This window comes from Natator depressus, chromosome 1, assembly GCF_965152275.1.
Source record: "Natator depressus isolate rNatDep1 chromosome 1, rNatDep2.hap1, whole genome shotgun sequence".
Taxonomy (NCBI): Eukaryota; Metazoa; Chordata; order Testudines; family Cheloniidae; genus Natator; species Natator depressus.
In genome coordinates, this window is record NC_134234.1 from 241,199,434 (window position 1) to 241,220,643 (window position 21,210).

Here is a 21,210-nt window from a genome sequence, read left to right on the forward strand (position 1 = left end):
AATTTTAGTTTTAGTATACTATAAAAAAAATCTGCTTTATTTGCTATACTCCCTCTAGTGGGATATTTGGAAGGTTGGGATACAAAGACATTGCTTCATTTCAAACTGCCAAAGAGGTCCCCTTTTCAGGATTAAGTATCAAAAAAAAGTTTGCTTTATGATGCTGCTCATTGAAATGTATGATTAGGCTCGTAGTTCTGAAGCAGATTTAAAGGACATTTGTGGTCTACAGACTGTTGGGCCAAATTCTGTAGCAATTTTACAGTATCAATTAACTACTAATAGTCAAATCAATATCTAGGGACCCCTACTTCGGTTTTACAAAGCCAGAACACCATTCTTAACTCTGCCATAGTGTTAAATCTAGGTAGCATAAAAGTTACGAGCCTAACATTTTAGAAGACTCCTGTATTTGTAATTGTGTATTGTCTGATGCAGCAGTACTAGAGAATCCATCTTCTGGAAACAGGAATAAAGACACAAGTAGCTGAACCTACACAATCTGAAGCTTTGTTTTTTTTCCCCCCACTGAATTTATAAAAATGCTCCAAAGGGTCAGCAAATGTATTAAACCATTCCTGCTCAATGCTAAGCCTTAGCAGAGGGGGTTACATTCTACCCCATATATTTCTGGAATGTTAATGTTCCTTTGGATTAAGACTAAAAGTTAGAGCTTTAAGTTTTTAATTTTTCTACTTTGGAAGCAGCATATCTAGACCATTGTTTGGTTTTCTGTTCTAAGATCTTGGCTAAAATTTTGCTGGACAGCAGTTTCCTAGTGTTTCACAACTTTTGTACAATACATTAAGACTAATATCAGAATTAAGTTACCACCCAGAGGTGTAACTACTTTTAAACACAATTAAATGTATTCTAACAGACAGTTAAACTCAGTATTTTACCTCTTGTGGCTGTATCTCAGACTGCAAAAGCTTCATAAGGGGTTCTAGGAAGAGGGAGGACATTAATTTGCTTCAGATTATTACAGAGATAAACATGAAACCTTTCAGTGTCCCAACAAAGTCCATCTAAAAAAAAAATCACTGATTTGACAATTAGTTAAAAGTCATCAATTGCTGATCTGAAGGATTTTCTAAAACATTCATAATTTATGTTCTACATTAAACATGAAGCTTAGGTCTTCCCAAACTTCGGTTTTGTAAAAATTTTAAACTTAAAAGTACAAATTAAAAAAAGGAAAGATTCAGAAAAACCTTCCCTTGCAGTATCTATAACCCAAGCACTGTAGTAGTGCACTCAAAAGTGACATTTACCTACAACAGGCATTTCCCACAGCTTCAACAATGAGGTTGTCAAAAGCACAGACAGCATATGTTAGATAAGAAAATAGATTAAACTGAATTTTTGATCCAAAGCGATACTAGTATCGGTGAAACCATTCCCTTACTGGTGTTATGTGGTGTTCAAACCAACACCTACTGTTGCAAGTTTTGTACAGTATATTTTAGTTACTGATATGCCAACTGAGTTTAGCTGTACTGTAGTCCAAAAAAATCCACTGGATTAAGTTTCTGCATACTTACAATATGATTAAGTTGATAAAAACTAGGCTATTCAAGATCTCTGAACACTCAGCTCTTTGAGAAGCTTATCTTAACATGGATCAGGAATTACATTTGGAAATATACTCAACCTGGCTCTTTGACAGACTCTCCTTTTGGAAACTGTCTTGGTCTCTCAGATTTTCTCATTACTTCCTCTTCCAATTCCTCTTTTACTTGCATGTTGCGAGGCACAGGAATATTTTCAAAATATCTGGAGTTTAAGAGTTTGGATAATAGTTCCTTCATATGTTTATCTGAAGAGTGAAAAATTTTATATATGTATATAAATATAAAAATGTTGATATGCAAGACAGGTTAAAAAAAGTTCACATCTTACAGTCTGAAGATGTGTCCTTGGAAGCTGCTTTATATTTAAACTACAATGTCTAACCCAGTCGTCTCCAACCTTTTTACACACAAAATCACTTTTTGAATTTAAGACCCAGGATTTACCCTGCCCCTATCTCGAGGTCCCACCCTGCTCAGTTGCTTGTTCTCCCTACCCTCACTCACTTTCATCAGGCTGGGGCAGGGGTGCAGGTTCTGTGCTGGGGCTGAAGGGTTTGGAATGGGGGGCTCCAGGCTGAGAAACTGGGTACAGGAGGGGGTGAGGGGTGCAAGCTCTGGGAGGGAGTTTGGGTCTAAGTTGGGGCTCCAGGCTGGGGGAGGGATACAAAAGGCGGTGCAAGATGCAGGCTCTGGCCGGGAGGTGCTTACCACAGGTGGCTAGCAGTCAGCGGTGCAGCAGGCCTAAGGCAGGCTTCCTACCTGCCTTGACCCCACACTGCTCCCCGAAGCAGCTGGCATGTTTCTGCAGGCCGCAGGGGAGAGGGCAGGAGGCAGGCGACTCCGCATAAGCTGCTGCTGCCCCACAGCACCGACTGCAGCTCCCACTGACTGCAGTTCACAGCCAATGATAGCTGCGGAGTCAGAACGGGGGCAGCAGCAGCTTGCGGACCTGCCTGCCTCCCACCTCCCTCACCTCTGTTGTGTCACTGGACTGTTAGCAGCCAGAGATTGAAATTGACTGGCAGAGGCTCCAGGATTGACCAGTTGATTGCGATCTATTGGTTGGTGACCACTGGTATAGCCCAACCCCAAAAGGCAAAAACTTCTTGTATAGCATTTTAGACAAGTTATCACTAATCACGCAAAACTGTAATACATTACTGAGCCACAAGTTACATCTAGGTAAAGGAGAAGATATTTTCAGATGGTATTAGCATGTTTTAGATAGTGTAGCAGGTGAAGACTTCTCTGCAAGTCTAGTAGTGGTAAGATGAGTGAGAAGCTAGGAGTAGTACTGGACAAGAAAAAAGGAATAGCAATGAGAAGAGAGCAGATATATTAGGCTGAAGTTGGTAGAAGTCAAGACAAATGTTAACATGATCATGAAGGAAAGCTCCAACAGGGGATGAAGATGCATAGCATGTTAGTTTTGGTGTGTAAGAAAGCAGACAGCACAATTTGACAAACTAGAGTACAGAGGGCTGAGACTTCAAGGCAAGAGGGAGACACATCTGAGAAAGGGTTTCAGAAGAGGCAGGTTACCAGAAGGAAAGCTCAGTCAACGATAACAGTAATGGACAGGAGGCAAGTGAGTTCCAAGGAGGAGCTGGAGATCATGTAGTCAAAGGAGCACACATGCTTCTCTGCCTAGACATTTAGATGAAGCTGAGAAAGCTTTAGTCAAGCCTGTGGCATTAGTGTGATGCTTCACAGGGTATGCAAGCTTGTGAGGCACCTTGCTAGCCCCCTACTCAGTGTGAGGAAGTCTAGTCTATGCCAGCTGTGGATCAGCTCTGACTCCATCAGCCTCTGGCAACACAAGTACTACCTTCCCAGGCCTCTGTAGACCTCATTTTCTGTGTACAAGCTAGAAATAGGCACACCAGACATTCCTCTGCTTTGCCCAGCTCCTGTGCCACTGAATTCTCAGATTCATTACTCCCAAAGAAATAGTACACACTAGCCTGATAGTTTGAACTCAGAATTACCCCTCACTTAACATACCACACATTTATATTTAAAACAAGAATAAGTTTAAAAACAGAGATTCAAATGACAATCAATATTGAAATCATAACCTGCCTAGAGCCTTAACTCACAAGACATTCCTATCTCCTACAGAATAGCTTACCATATAGTTTTTTCCCATAATTTTCAGCCAGGTTTGTTGAGATCCCTTTCATGGGATCAAGCGCACTGGCAGCTTGCCCTCACAGACTGAAGGATACCTGCAGGTGAATCTGCACCCTAAATACACTATACCAGATCTTTCGATCTTCACTTGCAAAATAGGTCCCCCCCCCACCCCCCTTTCCTGGTAATTTTATTCTGAAGTCTCCAGAAACTCTTCATTAGCATTTGACTTGATACGTTAATAGGATTTCTATTTTGAGACATAATACAGAATGGCCCACCAAGAAGATGAGTCTCCCCCCACTGCCTGCCTGGAGAAGTTTGTCTAATACATGCTACCTTGTAGTTAAAGACAAGTCACTTGAAGTCCTACAGAATATAATTTTCAGTATAAACACAACTTTAGATATCTTCTGTACACCTATCTTTCAATAATTATGACCACCAGCATAATGTGCTTTCAGCAGAAAGCTTATAACACCCCATTTTGGGCAATCCAGAGGATCTCTGAACCACTATGTACACTTGTGCCCTCTGCTAGTTAGCATTAAGAGGTCCTTGGATCAGTTAGATTTATCTATATAACAATACATTAGGTGAGGTTATGAACCAAGATAGTGACAAAGAACACAGAAGAGCCAAGTGTCAAGAACTGAACGTCATGAGGGGACCCTGGTGCACAGCAGTCAGACAACAAGTGATGAAATAAGTGAAACTGACAGGAGAGCCAGAGAACCCCACATAAAGAAAGTCCAAGAGGATTCTATGCTCTAGTGTCAGCAAGAACGAGGAAGAGGAGCTGCCAGCTTCAACAATGTTAACTATGCAAGTGCTTGTTGACAGAGTAAACGCCAGCTTGCGCTTGGTCTAGGACTGTATGATTAAATGGACAGAGCAGCTTCAGGAAGAGAAGAATAAAAATGGGTTGAAAGTTATTAGGGTTTAAGTAATATACAGAAGATCTCTCCTCTAATACAATAAGACTACAGTGCTTTAGAGCCCTCAATGCCCCCAGCAGAGGGTTCACTAGCATGTAATGGCAACTCTTAACACATTGTTATGGTATTTGACAAAGAATGTCATGTAATATATCAAAAAACTTTATCACGCTGGTCATGATCTTTGCAAGATTGATGGATGGAATGCGTAAGCCAGGCAGGGTTAATAAGGGTTTCCCAGGCAAAGGAATATTGACTTGCCTCGCTCTCCAAGTCTTGAATGCAAATGAAACCGGGTTAGCCAGAGACAATGGGAATTATATTTGCATATCGAGTCAACAGAAAATGCAAGTTTACAGAATGATAACAAGAGCAGCAGACATGGCATCTGCACCCCAAAGAACAAACAGCAGGGGAGAGGAACTTAGTCCAGTAGTACACTTCAAAAGGATACATTTCAAAGGTTTCCTGGACTATAAGAAGAGGGAGAAAAGGCATTGTGATGATCTGTCACTGAGGGAGTGTAAAGCAAAATGCTTTTTGTATCTATGATAGCTGAATACTGGCTCTAAGGACATGTGATGCTGAGGAGGCTCAGTAAGAAGCTGATAAAGATTTCAGCTAGTTATATTTTAGTCACTAGAAAGCATGTTATACTTGTTTTATTTGTAACCATTTTTTGTTCCTATTATCCTCACTTGGTATCACTTCAATCTGTTCTTTATTAATAAACTTATTGGTTTTATTGTAAGTTCATCTCAGCACAAAATATATGAAAGTGTGACTCCTCAGCTGAGCTAACAGGCTGGTGTGCATACTGCAGATTTAGAAATTTGTGTGGGCACAGCGATGGGCTGCATACTGCAGGACAACACTTCAAGGGAGCAGGGGTGGGAATGAAGTGCACCAAGTATTACCTTCGAGACCAAGTAAAGGCTGGCAGAGTCCTGAAAAATTTGTTTGGCTGGCTAAGAAACTGGAGCAGGGATCGGCAACCTTTGGCATGCAGCCCACCAGGGTAAACCCCATGGCGGGCCAGGCAGTTGTTTACCTGCTGCTTGTGCTGGTTTGGCCGATCACAGCTCCCACTGGCCACGGCTTGTCACTCTAGGCCAATGGAGGCTGCAGGAAGCGGCAGCCAGCACATCCCTCGGCCCATGCCGCTTCCCGCAGCCCCCATTGGCCTGGAACAGCAAACCATGGCCAGTGGGAGCTGCGATCGGCTGAACCTGTGCACGCAGCAGGTCAAAAAAACCTGCCTGGCCCACCTGGGGGTTTACCCTGGTGGGCCGCAGGCCAAAGGTTGCTGATCCCTGGACCGGAGCATCAGGTAACCAGTCACAAGCAGTTTAGCATCAAACTGCTCTCTGAGGCAAAGCAGGAACCAAGTGACTTGCAGTTCTGGACATGTCAAAAAAGCTAAGGGTGGGTTGTGGAATGGGCATATGTAACACCCCGAAGAACAGTTACTAGAGGTAACTTTTTCTTTAAGTAATTGCATATATGTCCATTCACTGTAAGTGACTCCTAAGTGGTTTTTTCGATGGAGGTGGGGCTACAAGTCTCACCTAAAGAATTACTGTAGGACTACTTTTCCCTACATTCACTTTGTCCTTTGATGCAGTCGTAATTACATAAATGTCTTGCAAAAGTACGTACGGAGGCCTGGGTTGCTACCCTCAAGCGTCAGTAGGAACATTTCCCACAAATGCAGTAAATATTGAACGTGCTCTAGATCAATGCAATAAATATTTCAGGAGTTGTCAGATCTTTGGCAGTGTAAGACATGGAAATGTGGCTGGTAACCCATTTAAAAAAGTCTAACTCAGGATGATGTCTCATTCTCTACCAAGAACAAAACCTTTTCAGCTGTTTCCCATTCAGATAAAATGCCAGAGCAATACTGACTGAGATGATAGACAAAATACTTTGGATATGAATTTGGAGTGAGACCTAGGCTGCGCCTTGCCCTTGTAGAATACTGCATGAGGGTCAATAACCATAGCATACAATTCCCCCATTTATGTAATAGCTACTAAAGCAGCCATTTTATCCAAAAGATGCAATATCAAACAAGGGGATAAAGGCTCAAATAGAGGCCCTATAAAAGCTAAAAACTAAACATGTCACATGACACAGTTGGATCCAGATATCCCATGGCAACCAGATTCCTGAGGATTGGCTGAGTGGAAACAGTCCTTCCAGCAGTGCAAGGGTGAAATGCAAAAATTGAAGTCCAATGCATTTTGACTGGACTGCTAGACCAGGGGTTCTCAAATTGGGGGTTGTGACCCTCAAGGGGTTGCAAGGCTATTACTTGGTGGGGGTTGCAAGCGGTCAGCCTCCAACCCAAACCCTGCTTTGCCTCCAATATTTATAAATTAAAAAAAAATTGGTAAGGGGGTTGCACTCAGGCTTGCTGTGTGAAAGGGGTCACCAATACAAAAGTGAGAACCACTGTGCTACACTTAGTCCAATATTTTCTGGACTGCAAACTGTAGGATACATTGTGGTGAGCTGCAGATGGAGACATTTCCACTTACTAAAGCAAGTAGCTCTTGTGGAAGGTTTTCTACTATTAAGCAGAATATTCCAGACTGCTGCTGAACACTGCCTCTTCTGGGATTAGCCAGAAAGAAAAAGTCATGAAGCAAAGCATGTAGGTGTTGCACCTGAACCCATGACCATGATTCTGGGATATTAAGTCCCTGACTAGCAGCCGAAGTAAGGGAGCTTTGGTGGCCTGCCTGTACAAACCCAAGTACCAAGGTTATCCCTCCCAGGCTGGGGCTCTGAGGACCCCCCCGCCCCAGTCTTGTTTGAGTTGGTTTTTTTTAAAATACCACCACTCTGGAAATTAGTATTGGTGGGTAAGCATACAGAAGATCATGTTTCCATGGAAACATGTAAGCATCTGAGATGGAAGCCTGACTGATCTGTTCTGGAATAGAAATGAGGCATTTTCTTGTTCTGCTCAAAGGAGACTAACATTCTTGACTTGAGACCACTCGTAATCTAGACTGAATAATTGGGCTAGATGATCTGCCAGGCAACTGATTGCCTGGAACATGTGAAGCCTTGAGAATTATTCAATCCCTTATGCAGAAATTCCACTGTTTAACCTGTGTCAAGAGGCAGTCTTTGACCTGGTACCCCCCTACCTGCTTACATAAAACAGCTGCGATGTCTGAGCACCTGTATGGCCTTGCCATGAATGTGGTAGGAACTGCTGACATTTGGAATACTGCATGCAGTTAGAGAACATGTGTAACCTGGCCTCATGAATGGACCACATGTCCTGAGGTTGCTGTTCTGCCACATATGCTCCCCACTCCACAGCAGAAGCATTTGCTAGTAAAGTCATAAAAGGGAGAGTTGGTGAGAATAGGCCCACCCTCCACTGTCCTGATTCATCCACCAATCCAGGGACCACACTGGCTGGGATGCATACAAACGTGTTCAGGTGACAGACTCACTTTACTCACATCCGCATACATCAGGGATGGAATCTATCACATACATACAAGCAACGATTTTCCCCAAGAGCCTGAGGCAGTTATGTACTGTGGTGTGTAGTCTTCAAGAAGCAGCCACAAAAGGGTCCTAGATAGTCAAAAACTGAGTTTGGGGCAAATATGTCCTGGCTAAAGTAGAGTCTAGGAATGTGTCAATGAAATATATCCCTGCTGGATTATCAGGCCTAAGCAGCTGAACAGATGGAGGATTTGTCCACTTGCTGACTGGAGTGATCTCATTTGAATGAATCATCCAGGTATGGATATAATCATGTCCCAAATCCAGAGGTAAGCTGCCACCTAACACCATGCACTACATGAAAACCTTTAGTGCCAACAATAGCCTGAAGGGGAGTATGGTGAACTGGTAATGACCTTCTCCTACAATGAACTTTAGAAACCTTCTGTGACCCCGGTAGATTGCCACATGGACGTAGGCATCCTGTAAGCTAAGGGCAGCACTCCATTCTCCCAGATCTAGCGCAAGGAAATCAATATGGAACTTCAACTTTTTGCTGCATCTGTTTAGTCTAGAATGGACTTGACACCCCATCTGGATTTGAGAATTAAAAGATATTGTACTGAAAAATAAAAATGTCTAACTGGATGAAAAATGAGTACCACTATGTACAGTTATATACTAATTACATACAAGCTCCGACTGCCAACAGTAAGAAGAAACTGAACGAGAACAGGGCCGCTTCATCCTTTATACTCTACTCCAGGCATGAAGAAAAAAGTGCGGGCCATACATGTCCAATCATATGGGCATCGCTAGAGAAAATACTCTGGCACCAGTCGAACTATGCAATCACTCAAAGAATTAGATTTTGCAGCCTTCAATGCATCTACAGATTGAGGAACTTTCCAGACCTCAGAGATGAAACGGCACTTTTGAAGGTGTTGATATTAGCTAAGCAAGTACTACTAATGTATTCTGACAAGGAAGGGAAAGATTAAAGTTTACTTTGATAAAACGTTAAAAGTTTCTCTCCTTATCTGCTTACATCCCTATGCTGTAAGTCCTCAGCAGTGGACCTTCACCAAGACTGTTGGGGCCAGTGGAAGTGCAAGTCTATTATACCCAATCCAGAAGAGTTTGAAGTTAGGGTTCCAGAATTAACTCATTGGCAAACTGATCAATCTCCTTTGCAATAAAAATGCAAGTGTTATCACACTGAAGGGTTTAGTTTGGTCTCCAAGGTTAGCTCCGAATTGATGCATGGCTACTATTGCGTAATATTCTAGAATAAAGCCAGCATGCATACAACCCACAGCTTCTAAACCATCAGTACTGAGAAAATGGTCCTATTCTCCAATAGGAAGCATGCCACTGTGTTGCATTAATTAGCCCTACTCTTAATATACAGATTAATTGACCATTACACATCTCAGTCAAAACAAAAAACTGACGATTACACATCTCAGTCCTTTAAGATGAAGCATTCCAGGGAAGTATGCACAGTACTCAGTATGAGACCTCCAACTGTGTTCATTTGTACAGCATCTTACACTTGCAAAATGCTCAGTATATTACATTATATGTTTACCCAGGAATAAGTGTAGAAATTAATGTTATTTATCCCCTCCCCAAATAGCCAAAAACTTACACGTCGTTCCAACCACAGCTTTCTCACTGCCTTCTAGAAGATCCCAGAAATAGAGTGATGATTGCTCCATCTGGTCTTCAACACTTGAAAGCAAGAAGGAAAAAAAGTTAACAGACCAGAGAAATGTTTTTAGCTATTCATTTTTCTGCTTATGATAATTTGTAATCCTCAGCAGTTCTGTCTCTTCTTCAGGAACAGGATTAAAGTCAGTGCCATTCTTTTAATGCAATCACCATTATTGCCTTTTCAAATTAAAAGGCCACTAAAAGTAGTACTATGCATTTTTTACCTAGAACAGCAGCCCCACTAACAGTATTCCTTATTTCAATAAGCTCTCTTCGGTTAGTCCAGTGTTACACAGTTGGACATAATTCTAACCTGTTCTGTTTGTGGTTTTGGGACGCTGGATATTGTTTTAGTTTAGCATTTTGCCACTACTGGTCAACAGTAGTTTGAAGCGTCTCTCATCCACTTGACAAGACTCAAGCCCAAACAATCGTTTCATTCAATATTTAGCTGTTTAACCAGATGAGTATGTGTTCTGTGAATTCAAGATGTGGAATGTATACTGAAGTGTTTATGATAGAACAGTTGCTTTATCCGAAATATTGTTGCAGGTACGTCTAAGGTACGTCTTATGGACCAGTGGTCAGCCAAGTTTAGTTTTACATTACCAGAGTCGTTTGAGGCAGGTGTGTAAAAATTGTTTTCTCCTTACCTCGTAACTTCAAGGTCTCTAGCCCATACTTTGATAAAATAAGGCCTTCAAAAGGCTCACGTTACATTCTCAATATTCAGCACTAACCTAGCTGGTCTTCACCAATTGATTGGTTTAGTCTGACACTAAGACAAGAATCAGATTCACTTAGAAATATACAATTAGTTTTAACAGTAAAGGTCTTGAGAACTCTAGTCAATCTATACCCGCCATCCCATTAAAGTAAACAAATTAGTATGGAAAGCCAAGAAATGGGTGTAGTCCCATGCTGAAAGCCTATTTTAAAAATGAATTGTAAAAGTACTCCTGTATAATGGAATGCTTAAAGAATTCAGTAGCCTAAACACAGACTGCACATTTTGATCAGCAAGATTTTTGGTGAAATGGCTGAGTAGCATCGCTTCCAGCTGTACAGAATAAGGACCGTGCCCCTTACAAAACTGCATAGGTAGTATCATGCTACGGTCAGCCAAATATGTAGAGGGACCATATGAAGAGATGAAAATGGCATGATGTCAATATTGGTCAGCACTCTAGACAGTGAATAAAGGAGGCCAGAAATAGCGTTGTGGCTTTCAAATACACCAAGGTCTGACATTTTAGTACCTGGATTAATGATTTTAATGCCAAAGCAGCAACCACATTCTTTGGCCTGCTGTTTGCATTTGCAGCTGATAACCAATGCTGATATCAAAGATAGGGGCCCAAAATTATTGGCTTCAATACCTCTTTGGGCTTCATGGAACAAAGATCTACTGCCTCATTTCATGTATACAGAAGGGATCATTCCCTTCCTCAGGGAACATGTTTATGACACTTGGTGCACTTCTTCCTGAAAGGAAGGGCAGAAGTGCCGCTCAGAACTGCCACCTGGCCTGCTTGGTGAAAGTATATTACAGTGGGAAGCACTCCCAATATTGGCACTTCATTGTACTGTCAAACTGGAAAGACTGAAGGGCATTGTGTAGCAGGACCAGTTACAAGCAACTTGCACCACTGGGGATCAGAATGCATGCACTCCTCAGCAAATTTGCTAACCTAAATTTTCCCCCCACAGGGCTCAAAAAGTTACTAACCTGTGGAGTAACTTGTTCTCCAAGGTAGCTCACACATGTCCATTCCACTCCGGGTGTCTGTACACCCAGCTACCAGAAATTTTCCATCAGCCGTACCTGTTGTATTGCTTGCTCTCCCATACATCACTGAGTGAAGGTATAAAGGGCAGAGCTGGCCCTAGCTTCTCAGGTCTTTACTGGAACTCCAATGTAGAGAGGTAGGCAGGTGGATCATGTAAGGGACATGTGCATCACATCTTGAAGAACTGTTACCGAACAATGCAACAGTTCCAGTGATTGCACTTGGGCATTACACTGATGACTCAAGCTGTGACACTGGCAGATCAGCCAACCTGTGTATGACCCATAACTTAAGAGGCATTACAATTGTAATCAGGACAATTCACTTGTAAGTGAATTTCAAAGAGATTAACTAGACCAGCAATCATTAACCCATTCATTTGTGGTAACAAAAACCAAGGGTAGATGCTAACTGTATTTGTTTACCTATATCCTGTTAGTTTAACAATGTAACCAAAATAGCTTGTAGACACTAATTCCCTTTAACACCTTAATTGCCTAACATTATGTATGCAACTGTGTTCAGTTAACCTTAAGACCAAAGTTGAGACACTGCAGGAAACTATCTACATTGCCTTCAGCTTAACTGTTATAATGGAGAACTGGCTAATCACCTTATGTAAATAAGTGCAACTAGTTAACCTGTGTATGCATAGGAAATAGAAGATTAGCTTCAAAGCAAAGGTCCACAAACTATCTGCACTGCCTATTCTTCCTTGGAGGAAATCCCTTCCTGAAAATTTTGAGAGGCAGCTTGTCAGCCTCCTTGAGAGTTACAAAAGAGAAGATTCAGGCCTGACCCTTTCATCAGTAGTCTACTGAACTTTGACCAGGGGAAGTTTGAGCCAAAGGACTGATCTTGCAAATAGTTATCTGGAATACCCTGGGAAATGTATGGAAAGATATCAGACTTTACCTCTAAGCGCCTTTGGATTCGGACCTTTAGGGATGGTTTCAGAGACTTTTACAAGCTAGCAGATACAAATGCTATGATCCTGAGCTATGAACACTGGGTGGTGGTGGTGGGGGGGGGGGAGAATCACTTGTAGGTATGATTCCTTAAGCATTCAATAACTATTAATAAATCTTTAGTTTATTAAGGGTTGGCTGACAGTGGGATATTTGTGCTAGATCTGAGACATATGTTGACCTGAGCGTAAATGATCCTTTGAGTGGTAGAACTTTAAATATGGTGAATAGGGTTTTCAGTAACCTCTCACTATATGAGACTTGGTCATCTGGATGGGAGCTGGAATGCCTGAAGGGGCTGTTTGGCTTCTTGTTAACCAGTGTGGTATTACAGAAGCTCTTTTGTTACTGGAATGGAGAATCTAATTATAGAATAAACCACCAGTTTGGGGGATTGTCTGCCCTGAGTGTGGTATTCAGTGTGCCCATCCCAGGCACCCAGTCACACAAGCCATAAGAACAGGAGGTGTAATCAGAGGCTATTTTAATAAAGACTGGAGACCAATCCATCCAATTCTGGCTTCATCTCTGGAGTCTGGAGCCACTGCACAATGGGAAATAAACATGGGAACCAAGGACCAGGATGCTGCTCTACAAGTGTCTGCAACTGAAACGAACACCAGAAAGTCCACAGACAGATTGTGACCTCATCTAATGAGCTGTGACTGCTAGGTGGAGTGACATAGCACAGGAAGCTATCTAGGAAGAAATTCTCTGGGTGGAAACAGATTGCCACGGCTACAAATAGCTGTGAGGATTTACAGAAGTGCCTGGTTCATTCTAGGTAGAAAGTTAGATGTTTCCTGATGTCCAAGGTATGCAAACACTCTTCTTTTGGTAGAATATGGGAAAACTGGCTAGTTGATGTGGAAAAGTGACACCACCTTTGGAGGAGTATGGAGGTAAACCTTGTCCTTCAAAATAAGACTATATGGAGGGCACAACATTTAGGGGAACAGTACCGCTACTCATCTGGTTGTGGTAATAGCCACCAAAATTGCCATCTTCATAGCCAACAGTTCAAATGGGGAACCTATAAGACTTGACAGAATGAAGTTCAGCTCCGCTAGGGGAAACAGGGTTGTGTCCTAGAGGGTATAATTTGACTAAGCCTTTTAAAAACCTTATGTACAAGTCACTGGGAAAAAAATAATAGAACTGTTTACTTTAGGATGGAATGCTGAAATAGCTAATAGATGTATTATGATCAAACTGCTAAACCTTGGTGCTTCAGGTAAAATAAGCAGTCCAGGATATGTTGAACTGAAGATGGAAAAACCAACTCCATTTAGTTCTTGTAAAATACTGGGGGGGGTGGGAAGACACCACAGACTTAAGTATGAAAAGTTATAAAGGGTGATAAATTGTTCTCCTTAGCCACTGAGGACAGGATAAGTAGCTTAAACTGCATCAAGAGATATTTAGTCTAGACATCAGGAAAAACTTAACTGTAAGGGTAGTTAAGCACTGGAACAAATTGCCTAAGGAGGTAGTGAAGTTTGTCATTGTCTAACCTATTCTTCAACCACCAAACACCTGTCAAGGATGGTCTAGATGAGTTTCTCAACCTTTGGTACCACGGACGAGGTTGCTGCCTTCCTGAACTGTCAGGGAGATCTCAAGGACCGGGGCACTGGTCCACAGACTGGCTATTGAGAAACAGTGATCTAGATAATACTTAGGCCTGCCTCAGTGAAGAGGACAGGACCAGATGACCTATCAAGGTCCCTTCCACTCTACAGTTTTATGATTCTATTTGGCATATCTTCTTGAACTCTTTCAAAACAAGACAGCTCTCTAATATCTAGTCATGGAGCATAATGAAGGGACTGTAGGGGACCATGATCTTGGGAGATTAGGTCCAAGTCTAGTGGAAGTGAAAATACTTTCACTGACACTGCCAAGAGCATAGAGAACCAGTGTGACAGTCCCATGCTAGGGTTATAAGTCTGACTCTGGCCTGGTCATAAATATAAAGGGAAGGGTAAACACCCTTAAATCCCTCCTGGCCAGAGGAAACACTTTCACCTGTAAAGGGTTAAGAAGCTAATAACCTTGCTGGCACCTGACCAAAATGACCAATGAGGAGACAAGATACTTTCAAAGCTGGGGAGGGGGAGGAAATACAAAGGGTCCTCTGTCTGTGGGATTTTTTTTTTTTTTCGGCCAGGACCAGAGCAGGAATGCAGGTCAGAACTCCTGTAAAGAGTTAGTAAGCAACCTAGTTAGATATGAGATAGATTCTGTTTTGTTTAAATGGCTGATAAAATAAGCTGTGCTGAATGGAATGTATATTCCTGTTTGTGTCTTTTTGTAACTTAAGGTTTTGCCTAGAGGGATTCTCTATGTTTTGAATCGGATTACCCTGTAAGGTATTTACCATCCTGATTTTACAGAGGTGATTCTTTTACTTTTTCTTCATTTAAAATTTAAGAACCTGATTGCTTTTTTCATTGTTCTTAAGATCAAGAGTTTGGGTCTGTGTTCAGCTATGCAAATTGGTGAGGATTTTTATCAAACCTTCCCCAGGAAAGGGGGTGTAGTGCTTGGGGGGATATTTTGGGGCAGGGGGGAGAAGACAAGACATTTCCAAGTGGGCACTTCCCCTGTTTTGTGTAACACTTGGGTGGTGGCAGCTTTTAACCTAAGCTGGTAAGAATAAGCTTAGGGGGTCTTTCATGCAGGTCCCCACATCTGTACTGTAGAGTTCAGAGTGGGGAAGGAACCTTGACAGGCCTGATACGGTCTAATCTTTAGTAATACTTGTGAATGAGTGGGACTGATGGAAAAAGCATGGAGGAGCCTGCCTGACCATGGCAGTAAAAACACATCCGTTATGGAACCCAGGCTATGACTCTGAAGGAAACAACTTCTGATAGTGTCACAAACAGGTCTACCTGGGGAAATTCCCACTACTGGAAGCTGTGTCTGGCCACATCTGGACAAAGTGACCACTTGTGGTGATCCAAATGATCTGCTCAGGCAGTCTGCTAGGTCATTCTATATCCCCAGCAGATAAGATACTTCCAGATCTACTAAGTTAGCAATGCAGAGTTCCCAGAGTAGAGTCACCTCCTGACAAAGTGGAGAAGGCTCCCCTCTGCTTGTTGAGGTAGAATGTTGTTGCTGTGTTTGAAAGGATTAGCAGGCTGCTTCCCCTAATCTGTGATCAAAATGTGGCATGCCAGCCTGACAGCTTTTCATTCTGACATGGATGTGTAAAGCTAAATCTTCGGAGGACCACAGTAGTAGTGTTATCAGATAGGCTCTCCCTCCTAGACTAGATGCATCTATCACTAGCATCAGTTGCAGGCAGGCAAATGAAATGCATGCCCATGCATCTGTGGACAAATCCAGACAATCCAGGAAAATGAGAACATTGTGAAGGTGCCCTTATTACAGAGGGTATGTGACAGCAGCTTGGTAAGTAGATTGATGCCAACCGGCCCTGCAAAGTTCTGAGGCATAGTCTGATTTGCATCTACATAGTTCAGTACGAGGCTATATATCCCAGAAGCCACAAACAGTTTTGTGCTGCTGTGACCGGGTGAGCCTTCAAACTGACAATTGACTGAATTGCCTGGATCCTGAAGTCTGAAAAAGACTCTGGCTTGTAAACAGTCCAGTACAGTCCCTATAAACTTAATCCTCTCAAACAGGGAAAGTAGACTTTTCTACATTAATTAGTAGTCCCAGAGGATTGAACATTGACTGGATCAGGGCTACACTGCTCTAACTGCAATCTGGAACAGCTCTTGACAAGCCAGTCATCCAGGTAGGAGTAAACCTGAATTCACGATCTTCAGAGGAATGCAGCTGCTACTCCCATAAATTTTGTAAAGACCCTGTGTGCTGCTGACAGGCCAAAAGGTAATACAGTGAACCCAGAATGATTTTGATTTACCAGAAGCCAGAGGTACTCCCTGTGTGCTTGACTGCAATATGGAAGTACACATTTTAAGTTGAGGGCAACAGTCTCCAGGTTGAGGATAATAGAAGTTGGATGACCATGCAGAACCTTCTCTTTTCAAGAGCCTGCTGAGTTGATGGTCAGAAAACCCCCTTCCCCACTTCATCATTGGGATTAGGAAATAAAACCCCTTCCCTCTGAGACCATGTGGAATCCACTATCGCTCCCAACTGAAGGAGATGCTGCACTTCTTGAATGAGAAGCACCTCATAAGAGTGGGCCCCAGAGAGGTCTGGAGAAGGGGTAGAAGCAAACTGGAGAGCATAAACCATCTCTTCAGCGCTCAAGACCCACTGGTCCAAATAATTTGGGACCAAGCATTGTGGAAGTGGGACAGTTTAAGAAGGTGAAGGAGTTTGGGTCTGGAGAGATGGAGACTGATATGACAACCTAGACCAGCCCATCAAAATGACTGCTTTGTACTTCCCAGGTATCTTGAAGGGACTGGAGATGGAGCCAAAGCAGCATGAGGGGAAAAGGCCGATGCCCAGGTCCTGTTAAGGAGATGGAGCAGAATACCAGTGCATCTGCTGGAGCTGATAGTACTGTCTAACTGGGTCAGGTGTGCACAAGCCTAAGGACTTAAAGGTGGCTTTAGAGTCCTTAACCCCACAGAGCTGCTGTCTATCTGGTTTGAAACTAGTGAAAGGACCCTCGAACAGTAAGTCCTGGATAGTATTCTGGACTTCATAGGGAAGACCAGAAACTGCAACCAGATGATCTGTGCTTAGCAACTGCAAAAGCCATGGTTCTGGCTATTGACTCTGCTGTATCTTGTCATACCTGTAGTGATGTGCTTGTGACTAGTCTCTTTCTGGTCAATGAGGATAGAACTCCTGCCTCATTTCTCAGAAGCAGCTCTCAACTACTCTATGGAGTCCTAAAAATTAAAAAAACTATGATCCCAGCAGAACCTTAAAAACCCTGCATCGAATAAATCTTTCTGCTAAATAAGTCCAGCCTTTTAGCACCTTTTGCTGTGGGGTGGCAGCCTGGTGCCTTGTTACTCTCTCATTAGCAACTGTCATGACCAATGAGACCAATGGTGGGGGAGTACAGAGGTACTCAAAACCTTGGGAGGGTACAAAGTATTTTCTTTCTGCCCTTTTTGAGGTGGGAGGCAATGAGGATGGAGTCTGCCATAAAGTTTTTATAGCCTCTAGTACTGCCTCATTAATTGGCAGAGCCACCCTGAAATGATAAAATGTCAACCAGGTGATGTGAGGACTCCCTGACCTGCACACTCAGGTCTGAAGACTCTTCAGCAACTCCTGATAAACTTTAAAATAATCAGGAGGAGGAAGAGAAGTTACCCATAATGAAACAGCTTCAGCTGGAGAGGACAAAGAGGAAGCGTGACTGGAATGAATAGAATCTCTTCTACTACCTGTTGCTCTGGCTCTAGGACCTGTTCTTGATGCTCAGTATCATGCCTGGTATGACTCTGGTGATTGAGCTGCTCAGTGCAGAGACTCCACCTGTCTAGACAAAGATACCGAGTACACACTGAGGGGGAAGATCTGGAAGCTGGGGGAACCCCCAAAGGTTCCAAACTAGCCACTGATATGTGGCCAGATCTTATTGGCCTGGCCACATTCCCATGGCAGTTCCCATTGACTGGTTGTGGTGGCAGGCTGGGAGAGAAGACTGCGAGGAGACCAGCAGGTCCTGCTTTGGGCTTTGAGACATACCATCCCACTGCTGAGTCTGATGAGGAAGACTCCCCTTCCTCTGACTATTGAGGGACTGACCCAGTTTGTGCCAGAGACTGGTGCGGAGAACCTGCTAATCATAGGAGCATCACCATCATTACAGGTTTCCCCGTGGACAGTACTGAAGGGCTGCCTATATGGGAAATAGGCTACTGCAGCACCAAAGGTTGAATTGCCAGTGCTGGATGTGGTAATGGTATTGAAGGATCCAACTCATGTGGTAATGGACACTGGTACTGACCAGCAGAGCTGATTCTTTGCCCCCAAATGCCCCTGGGGTAGTCAACACCGAGATAGTGGCCCGCGATGCTGATGATGAAAACTGTGCCACTTCTGTCATGGCGCTTGACAGGGCTCTTTGCAGCACTGGAGCTAACTGTACCAACTTCTCTGAATTGGTGGCTGAGTATTTCAGCTTAGGTTTCTCAGGTGCACTCTACTCAACTCCTTCTCGTCCCTCTTTGCAGGCTTAGAGGGTGAAGACATTTCCCTGGCTGGGGCTTCTTTGTAAGTCTTATTTTTTCCTCAGTAGTGGCAAGCGAGATCAGTGCTGAGATTCAGCTGAAGGTGCAAGCATGCTGCTCTCTCAAGTTGCAGCACTCAAAGTCAAACTAGGACAGCTCTGATGGTAGCCTGAGCCATGCCTTCATCAGAAGAATTTCAGCCTATCCTCCATTATGGGCTGCAAATCTGGCAATGGTCTGGTGTGCCTCACCCAAGCCCTTCAGGCAGCTATTCGGGTCCCTCACTGGCACAGGCCTCAAACAAGAAAGTCTGAATCAGCCATGGGGCATACCTCAATACCGTACACAGAAGAAACCTGGAAATGCAAAACACACTACCCAAAAAGTTTGTTTTTTAAAAAACAGCTAAAAAACTATACTAGCCAGACTAATCAGCAAACTATATTATATACAAAAACAGAGAACTTTTTGGTATTTAACAGGGTTCCAATGACAGTCAGATGGAAAGAATGAATGGAGGGGCCCAGGGACAGCTCTGCTCTTTATATCTGCATGCAGTGGCATTTAGCAGCAGGGGGAGCTCGAGCTGCCCAACAAGTATTGCTGAAGGAAAAAGTCTGACCACTATGCACACAGCACACAGACACCAAGAGTTAATTGTACATGTGCAAACACAAAGTGGTAATCCCATTATGTGCCAGATCCCAAATTGCTGTTCCAATAGATTGTTGTGGTTTTTTAGAACATGCTTACATTTTATTTTGAGACAGTTATTACACAGGTATTCTATTATATGATAGACTGATTAGTGAGGAAAAAAATCAACCTACCTCAGGCTCTCATTTCTTTCTGGGCATGTCAGTTTTGCAAATCTAATGAGGTAGTCTAGTTCTTTAGAAGGCAAATATATTGCACCATTCAAGCCACCTTTGAAGTCTTTCTGAACATGCTCTTGAGTGAAATTCTGTAGCACATACTGGACTTGCAGTATTGTACGCAGCTTTTTCTTCTCTGCTTCAAGCTTCGTTATAGTCTCCCGTCTCTGAGCCTTCTTCTGCGCTTTCAGCAGCTGTTAGAATACAAGAGTGAGTTGGCCCATTAGTCAGGGTATGATAACTGACTGGGTGCTGGACTGGAAATTAGAAACTGGAGGGCCAGATTTATAAAGGTAGTTAGGCACCTAAAGATGCAGATAAGCGCTTACTGGGATTTACAAAAGCACCTAACCCATATTTAGGCACTTTTGTAAATCACACTAAGCATGTTTCTGAATCTTTAGGTGCCTAAATACCTTTGCAAATCTGACTTAGTTTCTAACCTTTCACTTGATGCCAATTTCCTCTTTGGCCTACACTAAAACATGTAACAGTCGTCTATAATAAGCCAATTATGTATTTGAGGTTTGTAAGCTATGAAGTTAAATTATTTTGAGTGCCAATTAAAAACATGATTTCAATTGTATCATGAATTCCATATATTCTGCTATGGGAAATTACATCATGAATCACTGGCATTTTGCCCTTCTCAGCTAGATTTTATATTACATATTTTAACATGTAATTACAGTAGTTATGAATATGCTATACAGTGAACGCAAAGTGGTCAAAAATGCAAGGAAAGGTTTTGTATTGTAAATCATACTACTACTATTTACTACTGAAAGAATACTTCAGTACAGAAGTTCCTAGTTGTCACAGTACACCAGAACCCCAAAAATACTCCCTTGATTTTCCTGTATCGACAAGACAAACATTTAATTGCAAGAGTCCTAGGAGAAGTAATTTTGGTAACATGTAGTTCCCTGGTGTATTCTGTGACAAGGCCCCTCCAACATGTTTTGTGGCACATCTGTATCAAGCTCTGCAGCAAAAATTTAGCTATTTCCAAGTCATTCCAGAACTAAGTAAAAATCCACTAAAGTTGCTCTATTTAACTACTGAGCAGTAACATTTGAGGACTTCGATTTGCAGCAGTGTAATAAAGGAACATCAGTTAACATGGAAGGGCTGCAAGGAGTTTTTTCTAGCTCTCACTTCTGGAACGTTAAGCTTTAGCACATTTTTGCAAAACCATACTTGGTAGAAAGACAAGACAAGGAAAACATGAGAATCCAGTGATTATGCTTCAATAAGGGAGTAACTAGCTACTTATAGCTTTTAGCTTTTCATGTAAACATCTTGTAATCTAATATACCCCAGGGAAGAACATACATTTACATGGAACAGCAACATGGAGAAGTAAATATTCTTGAAATACGAAATGCTCTTAAAAACAAGTTAAATTTGAGTGAAATATACAGATGAGTGAAAGTTACATCCAGAAGTTTAAGAAACTAATAATGGCTATAAGTACCCAACTTATGATGGTGGCACAGCATGTAGCAACTTCCAGACTCAACTACTCTAGAAACGGTCTTTTAACCCTCTGCTTACCATTCACTGTTTTCACTAGCCTAAGGACTAAGTTGTACC

General features: G+C 42.5%; 1 protein-coding gene across 6 annotated transcripts in view; it reads right to left on the reverse strand.

The window, feature by feature from the left end:
• Window positions 1-21,210, reverse strand: part of CAPRIN2 (caprin family member 2) — a 75,150-nt gene that overhangs the window by 42,483 nt on the left and 11,457 nt on the right. For all 6 annotated transcript variants that reach the window (XM_074939319.1, XM_074939328.1, XM_074939347.1 and 3 more), the window contains exons 5-8: window positions 19,570-19,808; window positions 9,771-9,853; window positions 1,655-1,819; window positions 903-946 (exon numbers count right to left, since the gene is read on the reverse strand). In XM_074939319.1, the coding sequence (XP_074795420.1) occupies window positions 903-946; window positions 1,655-1,819; window positions 9,771-9,853; window positions 19,570-19,808 (531 nt within the window). The remainder of the gene's footprint in view (window positions 1-902; window positions 947-1,654; window positions 1,820-9,770; window positions 9,854-19,569; window positions 19,809-21,210) is intronic.